The sequence below is a fragment of the Microcaecilia unicolor genome, chromosome 10, assembly GCF_901765095.1.
Source record: "Microcaecilia unicolor chromosome 10, aMicUni1.1, whole genome shotgun sequence".
Taxonomy (NCBI): Eukaryota; Metazoa; Chordata; class Amphibia; order Gymnophiona; family Siphonopidae; genus Microcaecilia; species Microcaecilia unicolor.
Window position 1 is genome coordinate 70,264,426 of NC_044040.1, and position 22,852 is coordinate 70,287,277.

The window sequence follows — 22,852 nt, forward strand, 5'->3', positions numbered from 1 at the left end:
AGGGCGTCTTCAGGAGCCGTTCAAACGTCACTTCAATCCAGTGACTACAGATCATTATGAAAACAGGTCTAGCCCAAAACGTCTTAGTTTTAGTCCTGGACAGTTTTGTTTTGTTCCATTATGGCTGAAAAATGTCCCAGTCTTATGAACACCAAAATCCCACCCTTAACACATCCCCAACAGGCCCCCTTGAGATTTGGACGCACTGCAGACGAATAGTATTGAAAAATGTCTGAAAATAGGTTTTGAAAATACCGATTTGGACGTTTTTGTGAGGAAAAACATCCAAATGCTGCTTTATGTCATTATTTTTGGACGTCTTTCTCTTTCAAAAATGAGCCCTTAGACACCTATATGTTTGTACAAAATTATGCCTAAGTAGGTGTTTCTTAAACTGGGCACTCCCTTATAAAATTACCATCTGCATGTGTTGGATTGTATTGATTGAGAGATACAGGTTCATACAAAAGAATGCATTAACTCTAAGTAGCCCTCGTTTTAATTTATTATCTCTGAATTTATAGAATTCTATTATTATTATCTCATGCTGATGCAATGAATCTTTTGTGTTCCACTTGTTTTATTCAGGATATAAACACAGTGCATTATGACTCAGAAGAAGATCTGGTTTTGGAGGTGACTGTACTGTACTGCCATAGTTCAGTCTTTCTGGGAACTCTGATGAATTATCCTTCCTCTTGGACCTGGGCTGTTGTTTCAGTGTTTCATTTGCCAACAGACATGGGGATAGAAAGCCTGAGGATGTACTTGAGAGCTTTTTTTCCTGAAGTCCTTCCTCCTGGATGCACCTATGTGAAAGCACTTCTTTTTCTTTGGAGTTTCTCCACTTCATCCTTCTGTTTTGGAACCAAATTTTCACCTGTTGGCAAATTTAGAAATATTGGTTTTTCTTACTTATTGCTTGAATAGTGCATTAACCTTTTCTTCACATATAGGTCCTACTACCAAATAACTACTAAAATAAACTGGATCAAAATTAAAGCTACAGCCATCAGCATTTTATTAAGTGTCAGCTGTTGCAGGCTTTTTATGACCATATCTTCAGCACCGAATCCATAAGCAAATATCAGTACTGAATATCCAGGTATCAGACAACTGCCTGGGGTTATCTGGGTACTGGCAATTTTCAGACTGGTACCCAGATAACTCTCCAGCCTTTCTGCTTTATCCGGATAATTACCCTGTTAGAGGAATAAAAATCGTCTCTAACTTGGTATCTCCCAAGGCTGCTCAGACTCCGCCCATTACAGACTAGATATTATTATTATTATTATTATTATTATTATTATTTATTGCATTTGTACCCCACATTATCCCACCTTTTTGCAGGCTCAATGTGGCTTACAGAGTGTTGTTATGATAGCAATGCTATCCAGATAAGTGCCACTGAATATCTAGAAATGTACCATTCAGCAGGATTCAGCGGGGTACAAGCCACTCCTGCCTAGATAGGTCCCACCGACATATCTTTTGAGTACCTAACAAAGATTACTTATTTTGGAGTTATTCCTGGCAGGCTTGAGAGATCATTATTATTTTTTGTTAACTCATCCCTCCTTCATATGCTTTATATATGAATATACATGTAATTTTATTAAGTGAATTTTTCACCGATGTCACAACATTTAGGGCTTTTTAACTGAGCCACGCTAAAAAGTGCCCTGCGGTATCCCCAGCATGGGTCTTTCCCATGTGCTAAGGCTACTTTTAGCATGGCTGTAAAATGGCCCCATTTTCCATTTTTCCTATTATGGCCACGTGCCAATTTTCCCATTAGCATGTGGCCATTAGCACATAAGCCCCCACTGACAAGAATAGATTATTATCAGATTTTTTTATCAAAATGCTATTTATTAGCATAACAGTTACACACATTCAATAACTAAAACTTTAGTTGCTATATCATTCTCCACACCATAGTTAACATGTGACCCTTAACCAATTACTTTGTTCTCCTGATGAATTGTTCACCAAAATATTCTTGCAATGTCCTTCAATTTTAGTTCCTGGGAGAACATCAAAATTTCTTTGCAATGTCCTTCAGTCTTAATTCCAAGAAGAACATTGAGTTTATAATCTTTGTGGAGAGATGATCAGCATGTCCACGTCTCTCTGTGTTATGCGCTTCTTTGATTCATTCGTGAATATAACAAATGCTATTAACCACAACAGTATCTAATCCTTGCGGTTCAAATGATGTTTATATCACTCCAGTATTGCATACCAATAAAGATCTTTTCTCATATTATCTTACAGCTCTACACAGGGCTGTGTTTCGCCAAAGGGCGTCTTCAGGAGCCATTCAAATGTCACTTCAATCCAGTGACTACAGATCATTCAAAAGTCTTTCAACTGCCACTTCCTCCAAGTAGCATTGCTGTTAATCATAACACAGAGATAACGATATTTACAATTAATATCACATTAAAATAAACTGTTTTACAGGGAGGTAAAATTCCTTGACGAAATCAAGGACTGCTTTATAGAGTAGTTGGTACAGGAGCCAACAAGAGGAGGAAAAATTCTAGACCTTGTCCTTAGTGGATCGCATGATCTGGTGCAGATGGTAATGGTGCTGGATAACAGCTCTGGAGTAAGTACACACAGGAAATCCAATACGTTAGCATTTAACTATCAAACAGGAGACTCATCAAATGAGAATGGTAAAAAAAAAACTTAGAGGAGCAGCTGTGAACGTCAAAAATTTACATCAGACATGGATGCTGTTCAAAAATACCATCCTAGAAGCCTAGGCCACTAATTCCATGTATTAAAAAAGGAGGAAGGAAGGCCAATTGACAGCCATCATGGTTAAAAAGTGAGGTGAAGAAAGCTATTACAGCTAAAAGACAATCCTTCAGAAAATGGAAGAATGATCCAACTGAAAATAATAAACAGCATAAGGAATGGCAATTCAAATGCAAAGCGCTGATAAGGAAGGCAAAGAGCAACTTGAAAAAAATGAAGCTATGAAGTAGTAAATTTAAAACAAATCAGAGAAAATATTTATTCACTCAACGTATAATTAAACTCTGGAATTCATTGCCATAGAATGTGGTAAAAGCCGTTAGCTTAGCGGGGTTTAAAAAAGGTTTGGCTCACTTCCCATAAGCCATTATTAAGATGGACTTGGGGGAAATCTAGGATAAGCAGCATAAAATGTATTATTTTGGGATCTTGCCAGGTACTTGTAACCTGGATTGGCCACTGTTGGAAACAGAATGCTTGGCTTGATGGACCTTCAATCTGTCCCAGTATGGCAACGCTTATATTCTGAATCACAGACTATGGACACAATAAAATAGGAGATTCAGCACTGTCGCTTATCTCACCCATTCAGAGCATTCGTCTTTGGTTTTTAAAAACATTGTTTTTACATAGTGCATTGGTTTATGCATGCACAATCTTTCTAAAGACCACTTAATTTTTTTTCACCCAGCAGTAGAATCTCTATTCCATTTTCTTTATTGTCAAGACTCTTGAGGCAGGCACATCACATGCCTAAACATGGTGCTGTGTTGAGTCTTGAGCACTGATCTCACTCTATCGTGTACTGTTGAATTTTGAGTACTGATATTTTATTGTATACTGTTTTATACATATTTGATCTTGACTACTGATTTTATGCTATTTTTCTAGTGCTTTATTTATTTATTTAACACATTTATACCCCACATTTTCCCACTAGTTGTAGGCTCAATGTGGCTTACACATAACTGTAGGTAGGCTACAGTTCAAAAAAATACAATTAAACAATGTAATAGTAAGATAGTAATTAAATAGGTATATCAAACAGCAAAGATAATAAGATAATACAAGATAAAAGGGTCAATGAATTTTGTTGAAACCAAGAAGAGGTAATTTAGGTTGAAGAGGTAATTTAGGTTGAGTCTGGAAGGTAAGTCTTCTTGAACAAGGTGGTCTTCAATAATTTTCTGAAATTTAGATGATTCTGAGTTGATTTTAAGATTTTGGGTAGTGCATTCCAGAGTTGTGTGCCTATGAAGGAGAAGTCACTCACAATAGCAATAAACTTTTAACCTTATCATTCTTGGGGTTTGTCTAGCCTTCCTCCATTCACACTTCCTTGAGTTTTGCTGTTTTACTCGTGGGACTGTTTTGTTCAGTTACCTTTTGGTCCTTCCTTTTGGAACAGGCTCCCCCGTTTCCCAGAATATTGCCCAGTTCCTAACAAATCAAAATCCCTCATCCCTTGCACCATCATCTCAACCACGCATTGTAAGACAAATAATATTCAGGTACAATAGGTAGTTCCCTGTCTCCTGAAAGTTTGCAGTCCAAGAGCTAGATTTAGTAAAAATAAAATTCTTCTGTGTGGTAACTGTATAGAAACATGCTAGGAATGCCCCCAGCAGTTAGCACACAGGCTTTGCATTTTTGTTTCTTACATGCAAAACGTTTTCTGTACTTTCGTAAAAGGGTCTCTTAATCATGCTGTTTCAAGGATGAGATTTTTAAAGATCTCTTCCAGTACTGTACCTGTGACTCCTTCAGTCCCAGATTGATGGCAAGCTTTTTTCTGTCTATTTTGCTGATGTACTTTTGTTTCTGAAACATTTTCTCCAGTGCTTTCCTTTGTTCTTCAGAAAAGACTGCCCTTCTCAAGATACCTCTTCGGGCTTTGGAGTTGGAATCTTGGCTTAACAGCGAGAGCACATTTTCTTCCCCTAATAACAATGCATGAAAAAGACACTTCAGAATCAAAAGACAGAGCATTAAATTAAACTACACCCTGCACTATATAGCCAGTTTTTGGATTCCAGTCTTTTTCTCGTGGATGGTCAATTACAAAAATGCCCTTTTACTACAGTATGATATTTTAATATTACTGAATGTTAGATGCAACATTTAATGCATGGTAAGTTCAAAGCCTGTTGGGGATTTTCCCAGCATGCTCCCATATAGCTACCACACAGAAAAGTACTTTACTGCATGGTAAATGTATTCACAGTTAGCACTGTGCAGTCTATACCCATTTCCCACGCCATAAGAGGCTATGCAGTTAGTTCATGTGCTAACAGTGCATGCTAATTCACACACTAACTGCATTTTAGTAATAGATGTCGGAGTACACACTGCCCATACCTCTTTGTATGTGTAAGGCCTGCATTAACCTAACAGGGGCTATGAAAGCAAAAGCAACTTAACTATACTATAGAGTGGAGAATAACTCTAGTGGTTAGTGCAGCCCCCTGGGGAACCCAATTCAATTCCTTCTGTAGCTTCTTGTGATTCTGGGCTAGTCACTTAACCTTCCATTGCCCCAGGTACTAAATACCTGTTTATAATGTATAAACCACTTTGGTTGTGACCCATCCCCTTTCCCTTTCATGACTACTACAAAACTTCCTTTGTGCACTGATCAGTTTGACATTCCAAGGAACATCTGCATTTTGTGTAGGGTGTGAAACTAGAGTGAGTTTTATAATGACATAGGAATGAGGTAGCTGTTGTTAGACCCTTATTAGAGGGGCCAGTAGTATCAGCTCTGATAAGGGTGCCATCTGCAAGGCCAGGGGCCTTCATTATATCATCCTGAGCCAGTGTGTCTTCCTACTAAACATTTTTTAGTGTATTTTTGAGTATTGGAAAATGATTATTTAGAACATTAGAATAGTCATACTGGGTCAGACCAATGGTCCATCTAGCCCAGCATCCTGTTTCCAACAGTGGCCAATCCACTGGCAGAAACCCAAATAGTAGCAACATTCCATGCTCCCAATCCCAGGGCAAGCGGTGGATTCCCCATGTCTGTCTCAGACTATGGACTTTTCCTCCAGGAACTTCTCCAAACTATTTTTAAACTCAGATACGCTAACTACTGGCAAAGAGTATCAGAGCTTAACTATTTGTTGAGTGAAAGAAATATTTCCTCCTATTTGTTTTAAAAGAATTTCCATGTAACTTCATTGAGTATCCTCTAATCTTCTTAGTTTTTAAAAGATTAAAAAAATCGATTCACTTCTATTCATTCTACACCACTCAGGATTTTGTAGACCTCAATCATATCTCCCCTCAGTCATCTCTTTTCCAAGATGAAGAGCCCTAACCTCTTTAACCTTTCCTCATATGAGAGGAATTCCATCCCCTTTATCATCTTGGTCTCTCTTCTTTGAACCTTTTCTAATTCCGCTATATCTTTTTTGAGATACAGTGACCAGAACTGAAAGCAATACTCAAGGTGAGATCACATCATGAAGTAATATAGAGGCATTATAGTATTCTTAGTCTTATTTACCATCTGTTTCCTAATAATTCCTAGCATTGTGTTTGCTTTTTTGGCTGCCACCGCACACAGGGCAGAAGATTTCAGCGTTTTGTGTACAACGCACCTAGATCTTTATCTTCGGTGCTGACACTTAATGTGGACCCTAGCATCAGGTAACTATGATTCAAATTATTTTCTCCAATGTGCATCACTTTGTATTTGTCCACATTAAATTTCGTCTTCCTGCAATCTTTCACAGTCTGTGATTTAGTAACCTTGATTAGTTTTGTGTCATCTGCAAATGTAATCACCACACTCATCATTCCAATTTCCAGATCATTTATAAATATGATAAATAGCACCGGTCCCAATACAGATCCCTGCGGCACACCACTCTCCTCCATTGAGAGAAATGGCCATTTAACCCTACCTTCTGTTTTCTGTCCAATAACCAGTTCATAATCCACAACAGAACATTGCCTCCTATCCTATGACTCTTTCATTTTCTCAGGAGTCTCTTATGAGGAACTTTGTCAAAAGCTTTCTGAAAATCTAGATACACTACATCAACTGACTCACCTTTAACCACATGTTTATTCATGCCATCAAAGAAATGAAGCAAATTGGTGAGGCAAGACTTCCTTGGGCTGAAACCATGCTGACTCTCTCCCATTAAACCATGTTTATTTATGTGTTCTGTAATTTTATTCTACATAATGGTTTCCACTATTTTAACCAGCACTGCTGTCAGGGTTACCGGTCTATAATTTCCCGAATCACTGCTGGAACCCTTTTTAAAACTTGGTGTCACATTGGCCACCCTCCAATCTTCAGGTACTAGTAATTTCATGTTTGAGTTCTTTCAGTACCCTTGGACGCATACCATTCAGTACAGGTGATTTACTACTCTTTTATTTGTCAGTTTGGCTCAATGTGTCTTCCAGGTTCACCGAGATTTCTTTCAGTTCCTCTGCATCATCACCCTTAAAAACCATTTCCGGTACACGTACACATACACGAACAAATACATCTTCCGTAAAGACCAAAGCAAAGAATTAATTCAGTTTCTCTGCTATGGCCATGTCCTCCCTGATCGCCCCTTTTTGCTCCTTCGTGATCTAACAGTCCTACAGATTCCCTCACAGGCTTTCTGCTTCTGATATACCTGAAAAAGTTGTTACTGTGAGTTTTTGCCTCTGCAGCAAGTTTCTTTTCATAGTCTCTTTTAGACTTCTTTATCAGTGCTTTGCATCTAACTTGCAGTACTTATGTTCCTTCTTATTTTCTTCATTTGGGTCCCTTTTTCCATTCTTTAAAGAACATTCTTTTGACTCTAATAGCCTCTTTCACTTCACCTTTTAACCACGCTGGCTGTGGTTTCCCCTTCTTTCCACCTTTGTAAATAAGTGGAATGTATCTGATCTGGGCTCCAAGCTGGTATTTTTAAACTAACTTCCTTATATGTATAAACTCTCATTACTGAGTCTTGTATATTTTATGCCATAACCTGTCTGATGAATTTCATGGTTGATATTATTTCCAAAATTTGTAATATCTTTCAATTAATGTTTGTTATGTATGCCATATCAAACCTGAGCTTATCTTGGGATAATGCAGGATTAAAATGTCACAAACAATGTCCATGCTTGATATAATGTCCTAACTTTGCAGCTGATCCTTTTAGCTTCTCTTTAACCATTTCCCTCATTTTATTATAGTCGACCTTTTGATAATTAAATGCTGCTACTGTAGATTCCCTTTCTGGCTTCATTCCAGATAGTAGCTCAAACTTATCATGTTATGATCACTGTTTCCCACTGGACCCAACACTGTTACCTCTCATACTATGCCCTGCATGCCACCAAGGACTAGATCTAAAATGGCTCCCCCTCTTGTCAGTTCCTTGACCAGTTGTTCCAAGAAGTAGTTATATATTACATCTAGGAATTTTATCTCCCTGGCGCTCCCTGATGTAACATTTATCCAGTCAATAATCGGGGTAATTAAATCAACCATTATTATATTGTTGTCCAATTTGCCAGCTGTCCTAATTTCTGTAAACATTCTTCATCTGTCTGTTCGTTCTGTCCTGGCAGATGGTAGTACAGCCCTCCAAGAATACTCCTTCCCTTCACACATGGAATTACCTCTTCTGTTTTGGATATGGTTTTTTAAATGCTTTCCTATAAATATTTTTTTTTGCCATTTGGATGGTATATCAAAAATCCCCTCCACGTGTACTTATTATATATGTTTTTTGATAGATAGATAGATAGATAGATAGATAGATAGATAGATAGATAGATAGATAGATAGATAGATAGGAAATATTTAAATAAATGATTTTAGTAACAATGACCTTATACCTAGTAGCCCACCTGAGGAGTTATTCAAGTTTGGCATATGTGTAATATTATTATTACTTTAATCAGTAGAAGATAGAATGAAACATTAAGCATTAGATTATCCTAAAATCTGAATTAACAAATTAATGTGTATATGATATTGTAAGTAATATTGCATTAATTTGAACATAGACTCTTTTTTTAAAGAATATATGTCCTTTCCTCATGTATGGTGATAAATGTCTTCTTAATCTGTGCAACAATCTTCATTTGCTTTCCTGGTAGACCACCTTGAAGGAGCGAGTAAAGGGTTTAGTCACGGTTTCTATTTTCCCCATTTGAATTCAATGCATTCTAGTTAAATGGACAATTAATAGGTCACTTCCAAAATAGAAACATATCAGTCCTGGTTAATAAACAATCCCCGCAGTTGATAATAGGCTGTATGTATTCAGCAAGCTGCTGTATACACTGAGCTCATCCACTAAATCCCCTTTCAGGTAGACATAGTTATATGGGAAGATGAGCTAGAATGAGTCTATAAAAGTCAATTTCATTCACTGCTTTAGTTTTCAGTCAAGTGTTTTAAATGGTGTGCAGAATTCCACTCGGGATGCGAGACAGGAGAAAAGACTGACACACAGAGCTCCGCTTTATGACCATACAAAAGGGCAACTGACCCTTGTCCGGGTCTTTTCATTCGAAAATGGTTCCGAAAGTTCATCTGCACAGTGAAAAATTGTGATGGGGTCGCGTGTGGATGAGTAAAGTGAAAGTGGCGATTGGACACGGTGCTGTCACCCATTGTAATGAAGCCCGGGCCATGTAAAATGCTCTGTGGGAAAGTGTCAGCCCCCTGAAGAGGTGCTCAGAAACTTGCAGCTCATTAAGCTGCCAACATTTGCTGCCTCACTTGTCAAGAATCATTCTGCTTAGCAACTACTTTTCTGAAACATTCATGAAACACATGCAAAAAGTCAGCACTAAGCTATATACAACTTTTATTTATATATATATATATATATATATGCTATGAAATCCATCAATGTTAAATTTCCATTATTTTAACCAAAATAAGGAAATATATTATAGGTATCCAGTCTCACAATAAGAACCACATTACATCAAAACCTACCACATCTCTTTAAATTTCTTTGCAGTGTGCTTAAATTTGAAAATAAACCATGCAAAGGCATGGTATCCATCTTCTCATTTGAATTAAAATATTTTTTTTATTCCTACTTTTAGTATCCTTGGAATATGTCACTCCAGCCCTGAGCCCTTGCATGCCACAAACAGGTCTTAGCTGTAAAGTAAAAAAAAAAGTTGTATTCCTTCATAATGATGCAAAAAGCGAAAACAGGGAGCTTTCTTTCGTGAGCTGGTGCAGGGACCTAGATGACATTGGAAAGCTTTCACAGTTGCTTGGTGTGCTTAAGTTTGATGAATCTTTGGATGCCTGCTGAATGGAACCCCAGTGATTTTACTTAGGAATTAGCAACTTGCCATTGCATCACCAATTAGTTTTCCAGAACACATTAAACCCTGCTGCCTTGGTTTACAGAATAACTCAAGCATTACTGATGAAGCATAAAAACTTACTTGAAAAAGCAGTGGGGGAGGCAGGGTGCGGACAGGACCCACCGCAGCACACTGAGTAGAATGGTGGGGTTCTCAGAAAGAAGTGCTTGGAAATAGCTGCAGAAAAGACAAGTGATTTTATTGGTTAACCTTGTGTTTTCAGTTCATCTTGATGAAAACATTCTCATAAAAGTCAACTAATTGGCTAATTATTAACAATTATATTTTTATCCCATGGGCTGTTTTGTATATCATGGTTATTTAAATTAAGCTAGGAATAAAATGCTTAATTAAATGTTTGATTATTCTGTCTGACACATAAGAAGAAAATTCATGTTATTGTGATATATCCAGGTTAATTATGGTACCGAGTCATTGAGGACACTTAAATATTTAGAACGCTGCTGAGGCATCCTGTAGTCTCAAATGTGTGTGCACTACCCGCACGCTAAAAAGCATTTTTTAATTTGAGGTTGAGGCAGCATGTCTGGGGGGCAGAGAGTGGGTGTATCTATAACATCTACATTACTGCGCATTAAGTGGGTCTTTTACAAGGCGGGCTAGCATTTTTAGCGCACGCTAAAAATAAGCATGCGATAAATGCTAGAGATGCTCATATATATAAAATAATGAGTGGAGTGGAACGGGTGGATGTGAAGCGTCTGTTCACGCTTTCCAAAAATAGTAGGACTAGGGGGCATGCGATGAAACTACAGTGTAGTACATTTAAAACAAATAGGAGAAAATGTTTCTTCACCCAACACATAATTAAACTCTGGAATTCGTTGCTGGAGAACGTGGTGAAGGCGGTTAGCTTGGCAGAGTTTTAAAAGGGTTTGGACGGTTTCCTAAAGGACAAGTCCATAGACCGCTACTAAATGGACTTGGGAAAAATCCACAGTTTCAGGAATAACATGTGTAGAATGTTTGTACATTTGGGAAGCTGCCAGGTGCCCTTGACCTGGATTGGCCGCTGTTGGGGACAGGATGCTGGGCTTGATGGGCCTTTGGTCTTTTCCCAGTATGGCATTACTTATGTACTTATGGGTACCTCTAGCATTTAGCACATGCTACTCATTAGCACACACTAAAAGCGCTACCTTGCCTTTGTAAAAGATCCCCTAAATTATTAGCATAGGATTACTGTGTGAACCATTACTGACATGTGGTAATTGTTTTTAATGGCTGTGTGCTAACAGCAACATTAGCACAGAAACACTAATACCAAAAAATAGAAAATCATCCATTTTACTGCTGCAGCACAAATGGCCTTAGCACACAGGAAAAACCTGTGTAAGTGTGCGATAAGGCCAGTTTCTACCGCAGCTTTGTAAAAGGACCCCTAAGTATGTAATGTGTAGACTTCAAGGGGTTGACATTCAGCACCTGCCTGGTTAAATAGCAGTGTGTGGCTCAGGAGCAGATATTCAGCACATGAAGCGTGGCAAGCCCATCACGGGCTCGCCACGTGGCAATACGGCACTACTGCCAGGCTACCGCAGGAGCCTGGTGGTAATACCTGTCCTTACCGCATGCCATTTCTGGTGCATTTGAAATTTGTTTTCATTAGTGCTGGGGGCTTACCTGGTGGTAATTAGGCAGTGCCATATGCTGCAAAGTTACTGCGGAGTTAGCACAGGAGTCGTTACCACCTCCTAAATAGGTGGCAGTAAGAGCGTCCCAGGAAACGGCCACGTGGCATGTGGTTAACGTACCACATGGCCATTTCCTTTTTAAGCCTTTTACCTGCTGTGCTGAAAGGGGGCCTCGGCATGCGGCAAACCTGCATGCTGAAACCCCCACAGGGGTCCTCTTACCACAGCTTGGTAGAAGGACCCCTTAACTGGAGAGTGCTGCTGAATATCTGCCCTGACCACTCTGCAGCTAATGCCGGCATGGTCCAGAGGTGAAGATTGGATGAACCTGGAAGTTTTCTAGGCACTGCCATTATTCATGCCACCACTTGCCCAAATAGTTTACCAGGTACCAGCAATAAATATTGACCAGAGCCGCATAACTTCCAGCAGCATCAAAAGTCCCAAATATTTAGTTCCGGTAGCTGGATCAGATCTAGCACTGAATATTGGGATCATTTTACCCTATGGCTGTCAGTGCTTTAAAAAAATACTGGCCACTAAGGGCTGAATATTGACAGGCAAATGTTTAGCTTATTAAATATTTGTTTTTGATATTATAAATCAGGCATGCTCAATGTCCACCCTCAAAGTTTAGAACCCAGTCGGATTTACAGAATTTCCCTAATGTATATGCATGAGATCTATTTATGTATACTGCCAGGACTGCAGAGAGACTGAGCCGGGCCCGGGGCAAGGCCGCCCCGAGGCCACTGCACCACACTCCCCAATCTCCACCTGCCCACCCCCGGCCCCATCAACAGCCTCCCTCCATCCGCCACTGGACCGGGCTCCCTGCATTCAAATCACAGTGCCTCACCTCCGTGTGAAAGCGCAGCAGCGGCAGATCACCTCACTTCGGGCCTTCCCTCTCTGTGTTCCACCCTCGCAAAAGTTACATCAGACAAGGGCAGGACATAGGGAGGGAAGGCCCAAAGGGAGGCGATCTGCCGCTGCTGCGCTTTCACACGGAGGTGAGGCGCTGTGAGTTGAATGTAGGGGGCCTGGCCCAGTGGCGGATGGTCGATGGAGCCGAGGACGGGCGGGTGAGACCAGGGACTGTGGTGCTGGGCCCCCTTGGAGGCTGGGGAATTTTGTCCCCCTTGCCCCCTCCTCTCGGTGGCCCTGTATACTGCTTCCATTGTATGCAAATAGATCACATGCATATTCATTGGGAAAACCCACAACGCTCAGCTGGAACTTGAAGACAACGCACAGCTGGAACTTGAAGATAAGGCACAGACAGGAACCAGGAAATGCAAGACAGAAACTGGAACCAGGCAGGCAAGGCTTGAAGCGAGACACACGAGGCAAGGCACAGCTGCTGAAAGCCTGGAGACCTTTTGCAAAGGCCTCAAAAGGGAGGTAGGGACTTCCTTTAAAAAACTTTGAAGGCTTTGTGGGCCCCCCACCCCCCCACTGCAAGCCATTTAAAACTGGGCCCGATGCACATGTATGCACCATAGGAGGCCAGCATCTGCGGCACGCAGCAGCAGGAGGAAGTTGGGTTGCCACCCCGAGGAGCATTGTGGGGCCTGCTCACCCAAAGAAAAACGGTGTCGGGGGCATCTGGGGAAGGAACAGTGGAGCCATGACATTAGTACCATATATATTCACCTATTTTCCAAGTTCTCTTATAAATATAAGAAAGAAATGGATTGAAAGGGTAGCTAAATAATACTCCAAACAAATTTTGAGCTAGGACACATGCAGCAGTGCAACTAGTATATGGTTTATGATGCAGGAAGCTTCTTTCTTTCTTTAAAAAGGTACAATACCATAAACAAAACAAGACATAAACTCAAATTAATGATGATTTTCTATGACTATGGTACTTATTAGTAAGTGGTATAGAGAGGAATTCTGTATAGGGTGCCCAAAGTTAGATGCTAGCATGATGTTCTCTAAGCGCGAATTCTATAAAGGCAGTTCTATGCAGAACTGTCTTTATAGATTACTAGCTTAAGTCATTTTCATGCCTAACTTTAGGTGTCCCAAAAAGAAGGAGGAAAAAAAAATTCTACAAAAAAGCACAGCAACAGCACGAGGGCGGAAGATGCCACACAATGTTCACTGAATCAAAGCAAACGTTTATTGTCCAAAAATACAGGAAAATTCTGGCGAACTGACCCAATACAAGCCATGTTTCGGCAATCTAGCCTTCATCGGGGGGGGGGGGGTCCTTAGAATGGAGGGCTTCTGAAAGCTGAAAGACTGTGAGGGGGCTGCAGTCTGCTGTGTCAAATTGCAGCCTGGCAGTGGCAGCAGTCAGAACACTAGTATGCAGGACAATAAACTTTTGCCTTGATTCAGTGAACATTGTGTGGCATCTTCCACCCTTGTGCTATTGCTGACTTTAGTGCAAGCATTTATGCCTGTCAGAGGAAGGTGTAAATGCTTGTGCCTAACACCTGTCAGGTGCAAAATGGAAGTACTCTATAATTTCATGCCTAAGTCCTGGGGATGCCCATGACCCGCCTATGGCCTTCCCTTTGCCGTGCCACATATGGAGTTGCATGCAAAATTATTTATGCACACAGGTTATAGAATATGAGCACAGAGCAGTTAGGTATATAACCCATAATTAGTGCCAATTAGCACTTGTTAAGGCCAATTACCTTTTGCGTGCGTATCCGCGATCTTTATCCAAAATTGCAAGCCCAAATCTTGGTGACCTATACTGAAGTTGGAGGTTCTGTCTAGGTTGAAAACACATGGGGGGGTGGGGGTTAATTTATTAAACCACATTACGTTTTTGCAGGTAACTTGGGTTACCAGCAAGTGACAGCCTGGTCACTGAAAAACCTTCTCAGTAACTGTTGGGGGTGTTCCTGACACTTTGGACAAAACAGCAAGAAGCAAAAACCAGGAGGAACAAATTCTGAAGTCAATAACCGCGCAACAAAGTGGAACCAGCAGGAAAGGCGATGTGGCATCACAACAATTTATTAAAATAAATAACCTGACATTGCCGAGTTTCAGCAAAATATGCTACATTAGGGGTCAAGCAACTATGTACTAATGTGTATAGCAATGATCATTGCTGCACATTAACGGCAAAGCTGCTAATGCAGGATGCAATTAGTTGCACCTCTGAAGGTTTTGCTAACTATTGAAACCTGATTGTAAATTGCCGCAAGCAACTACTGAAAAGGCATGAGCTAAAACCAGAACAATTAAAAAAATAAAACACTAGACTTTTAAACAGGACAAGAGAGACTCCTGCCTGGTTAAACCCCACTAAGCTAGCCGGCTACCAATATTCAATGGCACTGAATATCACTGCTAACTGGCCATTCCCTATGCAACTGGGGTACGGGCAGACCAGGGATAGAGTTAGGACAGGGTGGCAATTTGGCTGGTTAGTGGAGATATTCAGTCTGCTAACTGGCTAAGTAAGCGCATAAAGGTAGGACACCAAACATCTGTCCTAACCTTATGCATCAAGTTAACTGGGTACCAGTCTGAATGTCAACCTGAGCCCAGTTAGCTCCCAGGTCACTGGACATACCTGGACATTCAATGGTGGAGTGGAGGCGTGGCCTAGTGGTTAGGGTGGTGGACTTTGGTCCTGAGGAACTGAGTTCAAGTCCCACTTCAGGCACAGGCAGCTCCTTGTGACTCTGGGCAAGTCACTTAACCCTCCATTGCCCCATCTAAGCCGCATTGAGCCTGCCATAAGTGGGAAAGTGCAGGGTACAAATGTAACAAAAAATAAAATAAAAAAAAATATGACCCAGCATTGAATAGCCAGAATTAGGTCAGCCCACAGCAAGCTGCTTATAAGCCGCTTACCAGTGTGGGCTAAATATTATCCCTAAATATATATTTGCTGCTGCATAATCAGTTAATGCAAGTTAATGACACCCACCATAATCAACTTGCTGCCCCTTCCCTACCCTGTAAAGTGAATTTTTGCTTTATGTGTTTAACATGGCAGTTAACATCAGCTGTTAATGCAACACAACCATATTTTTAGCATCATGTTTACAGTTAATACATATTATAACCTTTATTAAACCCTAGCACAGATTAATAATAGGTCCCCATAGTGAAGCTCCTCCATACATGGTATTAATTGTCAATAAACACTAGTATTTAAAAGATCTAGACTTCTACCTTTAAGAATTAGGCACCTAGATCTACCTAAGTGAAAATGCTCCCCTCCCCATTCCTCCATCTAGTACCAAATTTAAGTTCTTAAAAATGGGTGTGCCAATAGAAGAAATTAGGTTAGGGCTATAATTTAATGGTCTAACAATGATAGTCAGCATGTGATGCCCTCTGTCTCTTCTGCTAGACCTCCAATACTTACTCACCCCTCCCCCAGTCATGATCTTCTAATCCTTGAGTCATGATTCTCTGCCCCCTTGAACTGCAGATATAATTTAGAAGACTGGGTGGCTTTTCACTGCCCCCACTCTCTGAATATCCTAGGCCTCCCATCCCATTTATTTCTCTGGAAACTCTTAGATCCTTGGCAACAGGAAGGATGAAATCTTCCCCCTGTTAACACTATTGTCGCTATGCTGAGTGATTCCACCTAATAGTGATGGCAGGGTTTGCTTAACTAGGGAGAAAATTTTTAATCCTGGAGGATGGGTGAGAGGAAGGGTGTCACAGCTCGGACAGGGAGAAATAGAGACCGAGGCATCTATGAACATCTTAATTTAAAGTGATCAAATTTTGGGCATCTGGATTTAAGTGAATTTTCAGCCAAACGTATGCTCTTAAATATGTGGATGAAATGTTTCTAAATTTAGGAGACAACATTCGGCTAAAAATTAACCTGCTGGTATTATTTCTTTAACATGGCTCAGTTCTAATTCCTTTGAAAACAAGAGTAAGAGGGAAATTTTCAGACTGCCTGCATTGATGACAAGTCAGCAGCTTTTTGCCCATGGTCTTCGTACTAAATTTCAAACTAGAAGCATGCATTGACTTTCACTATGCATTATCCATATTAAATTTCATTTGCTATTTAGATGCCCAATCTCATACAAGGTAATTCAATAACTGGGTGCCTGATAGACACCTATTCTATAAAAAATAGTAGGCCCCTAATCTCTTTTATAGAATACTTGCTTACCAGGTGAGATATGGGCATTTAACCTAGGTACACCAACTGAGGACTTAAACTATGTTTCACAAACAATTCAATATGTCACTGTTTTCTTCGTCAAATATTGTTTGTATCTAAGGAATACTTCACTGTTCAGTATGCTTATAAATCGAAATATAAAGTAACCTCAGTATGGGGGTCTAGCGGAAAATAGATTTCAGTGCTGCTAAAGACTTGCCCAAATTTGTCACTGGTCCCTTGTTATTCCAATTTACTCTTAGTTTTTTTAGTTTTTAATTTATGAAAATCTTCAATTATCTACCAATATCTCAAAATCATTAATATACTTAGCTTTTGCTCAATGTCTGCTGTAGGGGTTCTACTATCCGACTTGCTACATGTTTTGCCTAAAAATGGCTTTTTCAAGGATTACCCCCAATGTTTTATGCCTGCCATACATGCCAACCATCTGTCTTATGTCATCAGACCAATATTTCAAGCTGAAGTGTCCTTTACCTGGTCAAATTATAAACAAGTAAAACGTCAAATAAACTTTGTTAAGATTTCAAGCATCAAGACACTTTCCACCTCATTCTACACTGTGTCCAGAAAAGAAATGAGCCCCCTAAACATTTTGCAATAACAACCTCGAACCTGCACTGAATTAATCAAAATTTAAGTGCAGAAAGTGGCATTTATTTGCATCACCGATGCCAAATTACATAGGAGTCCCTCGTCCTGTTTAAGAGATTTTTAATTTTTACAAACTGCTGTCACAAATCTCAGTTTCCAATATGACTTACTCAGTCGCTGATGTCATCTGTGATGTCATTGCATGTTGATAAACAAACAAAATGTTGTCAAAAGAAGATCGAGTTTTAATTAAAATACTCTGAGTTGAAAAAGGATACGGCTCTAAAAGTCAGATTTAAACATTTGAAGGGCCCTGTTTGCTAAGCAGCGTTATAGGCACATTAATGTTTTTAACGCACATTAACCATGTATGTGCGTTAACCATGTACATGCCTACAATATCCCTATAGGTGCCTACATGGTTAGTGCGCACGCTAAGTGTAGGCGTGATAAAAACACTAACGCACCTTAGTAAACAGGGCAGATGGACTGTTAAGGTTTACATTAACTGTGTTGGAAACTCTAACTTTTGGGTAGTGATATTTAAAATTTGACAGCTCAGTAATGTTAAGGTGAATTTCTAAGAACCCACACAACATTGTTTGAAATAGATGTCACTTTGTGCACATAAAATTTTAATTAATTTGGTGCAGGTTTGCAGTTGCTATTGCAAAATGTTTAGGGGGCTCACTTTTTTCCGGACACAGTTCATATATTACGCCAAACGCTAGAAATCAATCTACTACATAACTGCTGTGCTACAACAGCACTTACACACCAAAACAGGAGTGAAATGGCAGATGTGCGCGTAAGTGTACTTTGATGCTATCAGGTAACTTGATGCTGTGGAGCGGCATTTTAAAAAGAATGTCCATGCCTCTTCTAAAATACATGCAAGAGGGACATCCATGTACTGAAATGTTCAACACAAGCATCCGTTTTACAAACTGAAATGTCCAAATTATGAACTGGGGAAAACAAGGGACATGGACAACTGTGTGGCAGCACAGTAACATCCATCTTATAAAATAGAGCAGTGGGTTGATAATTAGGGGACTCAGGTTCAAATGCCACTTCAACAGGTTGTGATTTTCTTTTTTAAGTTTGAGCCCTCCAGGAACAGAAAAATACCTATCGTACCTAAATGTACACTACTTCAATAACCTTCAGGCTTGCAGGAGTCTTTTATAGTCAGGTACATGCAGTGCATCTTTTCTAGCAAAAAAGGTGCTGGTACTCAAATGCCGGGCCACCCTTCAGGGGTGGGGTGATCTCTGAGGGACCCACCCCACAATAGTCAAGCCCCCTGCAAACGGTCACAGAATCTATGATAAGGCAGAATTGGTGTGTAGGTGCCTGGTACTCAGTACCCCCTAGTACCCCCTCAAAAAGCCCTGGGTACATGGAATATAGAGAAGAGCAACCAAAATGATTAAGGGGATGGAATGACTCTCATATGACAGCAACCACTGGAGGATTAAGGAGATGTCATGCCCTAATCCAGTGGTTCCCAAATCTGGTCCTGGAGGCACCCCAGCCAGTCAGGTTTTCAGGATATCCACAATGAATATGCATGAACTTGATTTGCATACATGCCTCCATTATATGCAAATCTCTTTCATACATATTCATTGTGGATATCCTGAACACCTGACTGGCAAGGGGTACTCCAGGACCGGACTTGTGAAACACTGCCCTAGACTTGACTGAAACAGGTCTAACTTAGGACATCCTTCTTTTTAGATTTGGATATTACTTCCGGTTCAGTAATTGCTGTTGGACGTCCTGATTTTGGGCCCGCTCTGGTCCTACCCAAAACATGCCCACAACACGCGTCGCCTCCTTTGTATCTGGACGTACTGCAGTGTTGGATGTCCTGTCTTTGCAAAATCAGGATTTGGTCAAGCACATGGACATCCATTTGAGCATTTTGAGACATCTACATGCTTTGAAAATAAGAACTATAATTATCCAGTGGTTATCACTTCCAGCTTTCAACATTTGGTTCAGTTTTAAAATAGCCCACACAGCCTGCAATCCCTCTTCACTATGCTATACACTGCAAGCACATGGGATTTCACTTTAAATACATTTTAAGCAGGGGGACTTACATAATTCGTGCTTGTGTATATTTGCACCTAGTTTAAAGCAGGTGCAAATACATCCACAAAAAGTCCACATGAGGCTTTTAAACTGAAAACCCTACGTGGATTGTCCTAATCCTGACCTCCCTCTGTCAGGTTCCACCCTTTTTCGATCACAGGTAAAATCCCCGACTTGTGAAGGGAGGAGCAATTTTCAGCAGGGAATTTCCCATGGGAATATCTTTGAAAATTGCTCTCTTTTCAGGTAATTTTATAAGGGGCATTTTACTAAAGGGCATTAAGCCTTTAACATGGGGTTAGTGTGTGGAAACAGGCTACCACGTTCACAGGCTTTGCAGTAGTTTGCCTGTTATCACACGATAAACCATGCGTAACTGAGTTTTTCACAACTTTTCAGTCGGGAGCGTGGCATGCACAGAGAGTGGGCGTGGAAGCATTAGCCAGCTAGCATGTTATTGGGTCCTTTTACTAAGGTGCGCTAACAAATTTAGCGTGCACTAATGATAAGCACATGCTAAATAAGACACTCATAGGAATATAATGGGAATCTTATCATTTAGTGCATGCTAATCATTAGCGTGCACTAAATACATTAGTGCACCTTAATAAAAGGACCCCTATATTTACTGTGTGCTAATAGGCCAATGCACTGTTAAATCAGGAGCACAGCACAGAGCAGTTAGTGCGTGTTAATCCAAATGTTAACACATGACCTGCAATAAAATTTAGTGAGAACACCTCTTCTTGGTGCAGCGTTAGTTTTGGGCTTGCCACACATTGCATTTCAGCATTATAGGGCCCTGTTTACTAAGCAGCGTTATAGGCAGATTAGCTTCTTTAGTGTGTTTTAACTATGTGCGCGCATTAACCATATGTGCCTACAATATCCCTATAAACACCTACATGGTTAACACTAACGCTAAGTGTAGGCACACTAAAAACACCAACGCACCTTAGTAAGCACCTTGAGTGAATTCCTTCAAAAAGGCAGTAAATACATCCTAATAAATAAATAATAAAAAGGGCCTTTAGTGTGTTAAGCCCAAAACTTAACACATTTTAGTAAAAGACCCCCTAAGTGACTTGAGAATGGAGAACAGCATTTTACACACTTATAAAATTTGCCTTCGCGTGCCTGCAAATAAAAATCAGCACTGAGAAAACATATCACCTAGGGATATGTTTCTGTTAGCACACATTAGTTCATGAGTGCACCTTAAAATCTTTATTATCCACAAGACTGATCCAACAAGCATTAGCTTCTTGGAATTCTGGAGACAGATTTGTAGCCATGTGTCTTGTCTGTGGGGGATCGTTTGGCACCGGAGGCCGATGTTGTTGTTTGATAAGTTTCATCTGTCACAGTTCACGCCCAAGGGGTTAAAACCATTTCTTTAAAAGACAGTCCGTATCGGTAAAAAGGCCATTCTTCACGTGTGGATAACCACAGACTATCCGACACTTTCACAGTGGCGATCCAGGATGATTTTTCTTTGTTCATTGGAGCGTAGGGATGTGGGTGATCTGGCCTCACCTAGGGGCGATGAGTTTTGTTGTACTTGGGCCCTGTTTTGGGACTCCCTGAAGGCGGTGTCAAGGAGCAGAATCCTAAACTCGTAGGATGTGGCATGGCATGGGATAAGAGGGGGGAGGGAAAGGAGGGGAGGGGGAGGTTTAGATTGGCCACGTTGTGCAACTGTGTAGTGGAACATGTTATTCTATAATAGTGATGTTGATTTTAAGGGCCTTTCAGGGTTAATTGTTAGTGGTATGGGAGAGAGGGAGTTCAAGTTGGGGAGGGGGGAGATGGGGGTAGGGAGGGTGTTTAGGGGATAATATAAAAAGTGTTACTGATGGTTGTTGATATTTTGTGACTACCAACTGTTCTCAGAATATTGATGTTATTGGCATAGTCTATGATCTATTGTTGTATATGTATTGTTACCATCAATAAAAAAGATTGAAATATTAAACAAACATTAGCTTTCAAATTAACCCACGTAAAATCTAATTGTGTGCTCTAAAAAGTTTTAACATGCATTATAAAGGGCCCTTTTCACAAAGCGGTAGCAAAAGGGGCCCTGTGGTGGCATCAGCGCCTGGGTTTGCTGTGCGCCAAGGCCCCCTTTTACCACCACCCAGTAAAAGGGTTGTTTTCCCTTTTTAAAAAGGAAATGGCCATGCGGTAAGTTGAACGCAACACTTGCCACGCGGCCATTTCCTGGGGGAGCTCTTACCGCCTCCTATTTAGGAGGCGGTAAGGGATCCTACAGTAGCTCGGTGGTAACCAGGCAGCACTGGCCGATTACCGCTGGTCGCACCGCAAGCGCACAACCCCCCCAAAAAATATTTATAGTAGTCCTGCGGTAGTTCCATATTACCGCACAGCAAGCCTGCAGTAGGCTTACTGCACTTTAGTAAAAGCACCCCAAAATATAGTTTAATAGAAATGCATGAAGCAAACTGACAAAAATAGCCAAACATTGTGAAAAATGCCAAAAATCTGAAAACAAAAAATGCTTTTCATATGCACATTCTTAAGAGCAGCACCTTTTTTGTTTGTTTGTTTGCTTTGTACTATATCTACACAGGCACATACATACATATGCAACATATGTGCCTATGCGCGCTCTATAAATTACCTTCCACAAGTTTCTGGCTTGGTGGCAAGACATGACATATTTTGCTGCTATGGCTTCTCTGCTCCCCCAAGGATTATACAGAGTTTTTCTTGCTCATTCTTTTGCAGGATGTTTATTTTCTCTGTCAGCTTTGGGAAATACACCCCTCTTAAATTTTCATGCTTTGCATAATACAGGAGAAAATGCACTTCTGTTTCTGTTTCTCAAGTGTCCCCAAGGCACAAACTTTACCACCAGATTCATAGAAGCAATAATTAATAATATACTGCCCTACCAAGGCACAAATTACAAGGAGGTGGATGAGATGCAGTAATATTTATAATGCTAGCATCTGCCACTGCCCTGTAGATTAGAGATTGATGGAGGCTTTTCCTAACAATTTCTACTGTATATGAAGCTTACAAAACTGTCCAAAGTGGCTTGTTTTTTAGTGGGAACCTTAAACTTTGAAAAAACAAATTTAAGTGAAAGAACATTATTTGTTCCTGCTTTCAAGCAGCAGTAAATTTGGAATGTAAAAACAAGTTAAATGCAATTGTCTCTTTGGAAAATGCCATGTATAGCCTGCCTATTTTAATGTTAAAATCAAGGTGTACCCAT

The 22,852-nt window shown here is 40.3% G+C and overlaps 1 protein-coding gene across 1 annotated transcript in view; it reads right to left on the minus strand.

The window, feature by feature from the left end:
• Positions 1 to 342: 342 nt before the first annotated feature.
• DBX2 (developing brain homeobox 2) overlaps positions 343 to 22,852 on the minus strand; it is a 38,777-nt gene continuing 16,267 nt past the window's right edge. The window contains exons 2-4 of the mRNA XM_030217080.1: positions 10,198 to 10,293; positions 4,522 to 4,709; positions 343 to 880 (exon numbers count right to left, since the gene is read on the minus strand). Coding sequence (XP_030072940.1) covers positions 581 to 880; positions 4,522 to 4,709; positions 10,198 to 10,293 — 584 coding nt within the window. The 3' untranslated portion in view covers positions 343 to 580. The remainder of the gene's footprint in view (positions 881 to 4,521; positions 4,710 to 10,197; positions 10,294 to 22,852) is intronic.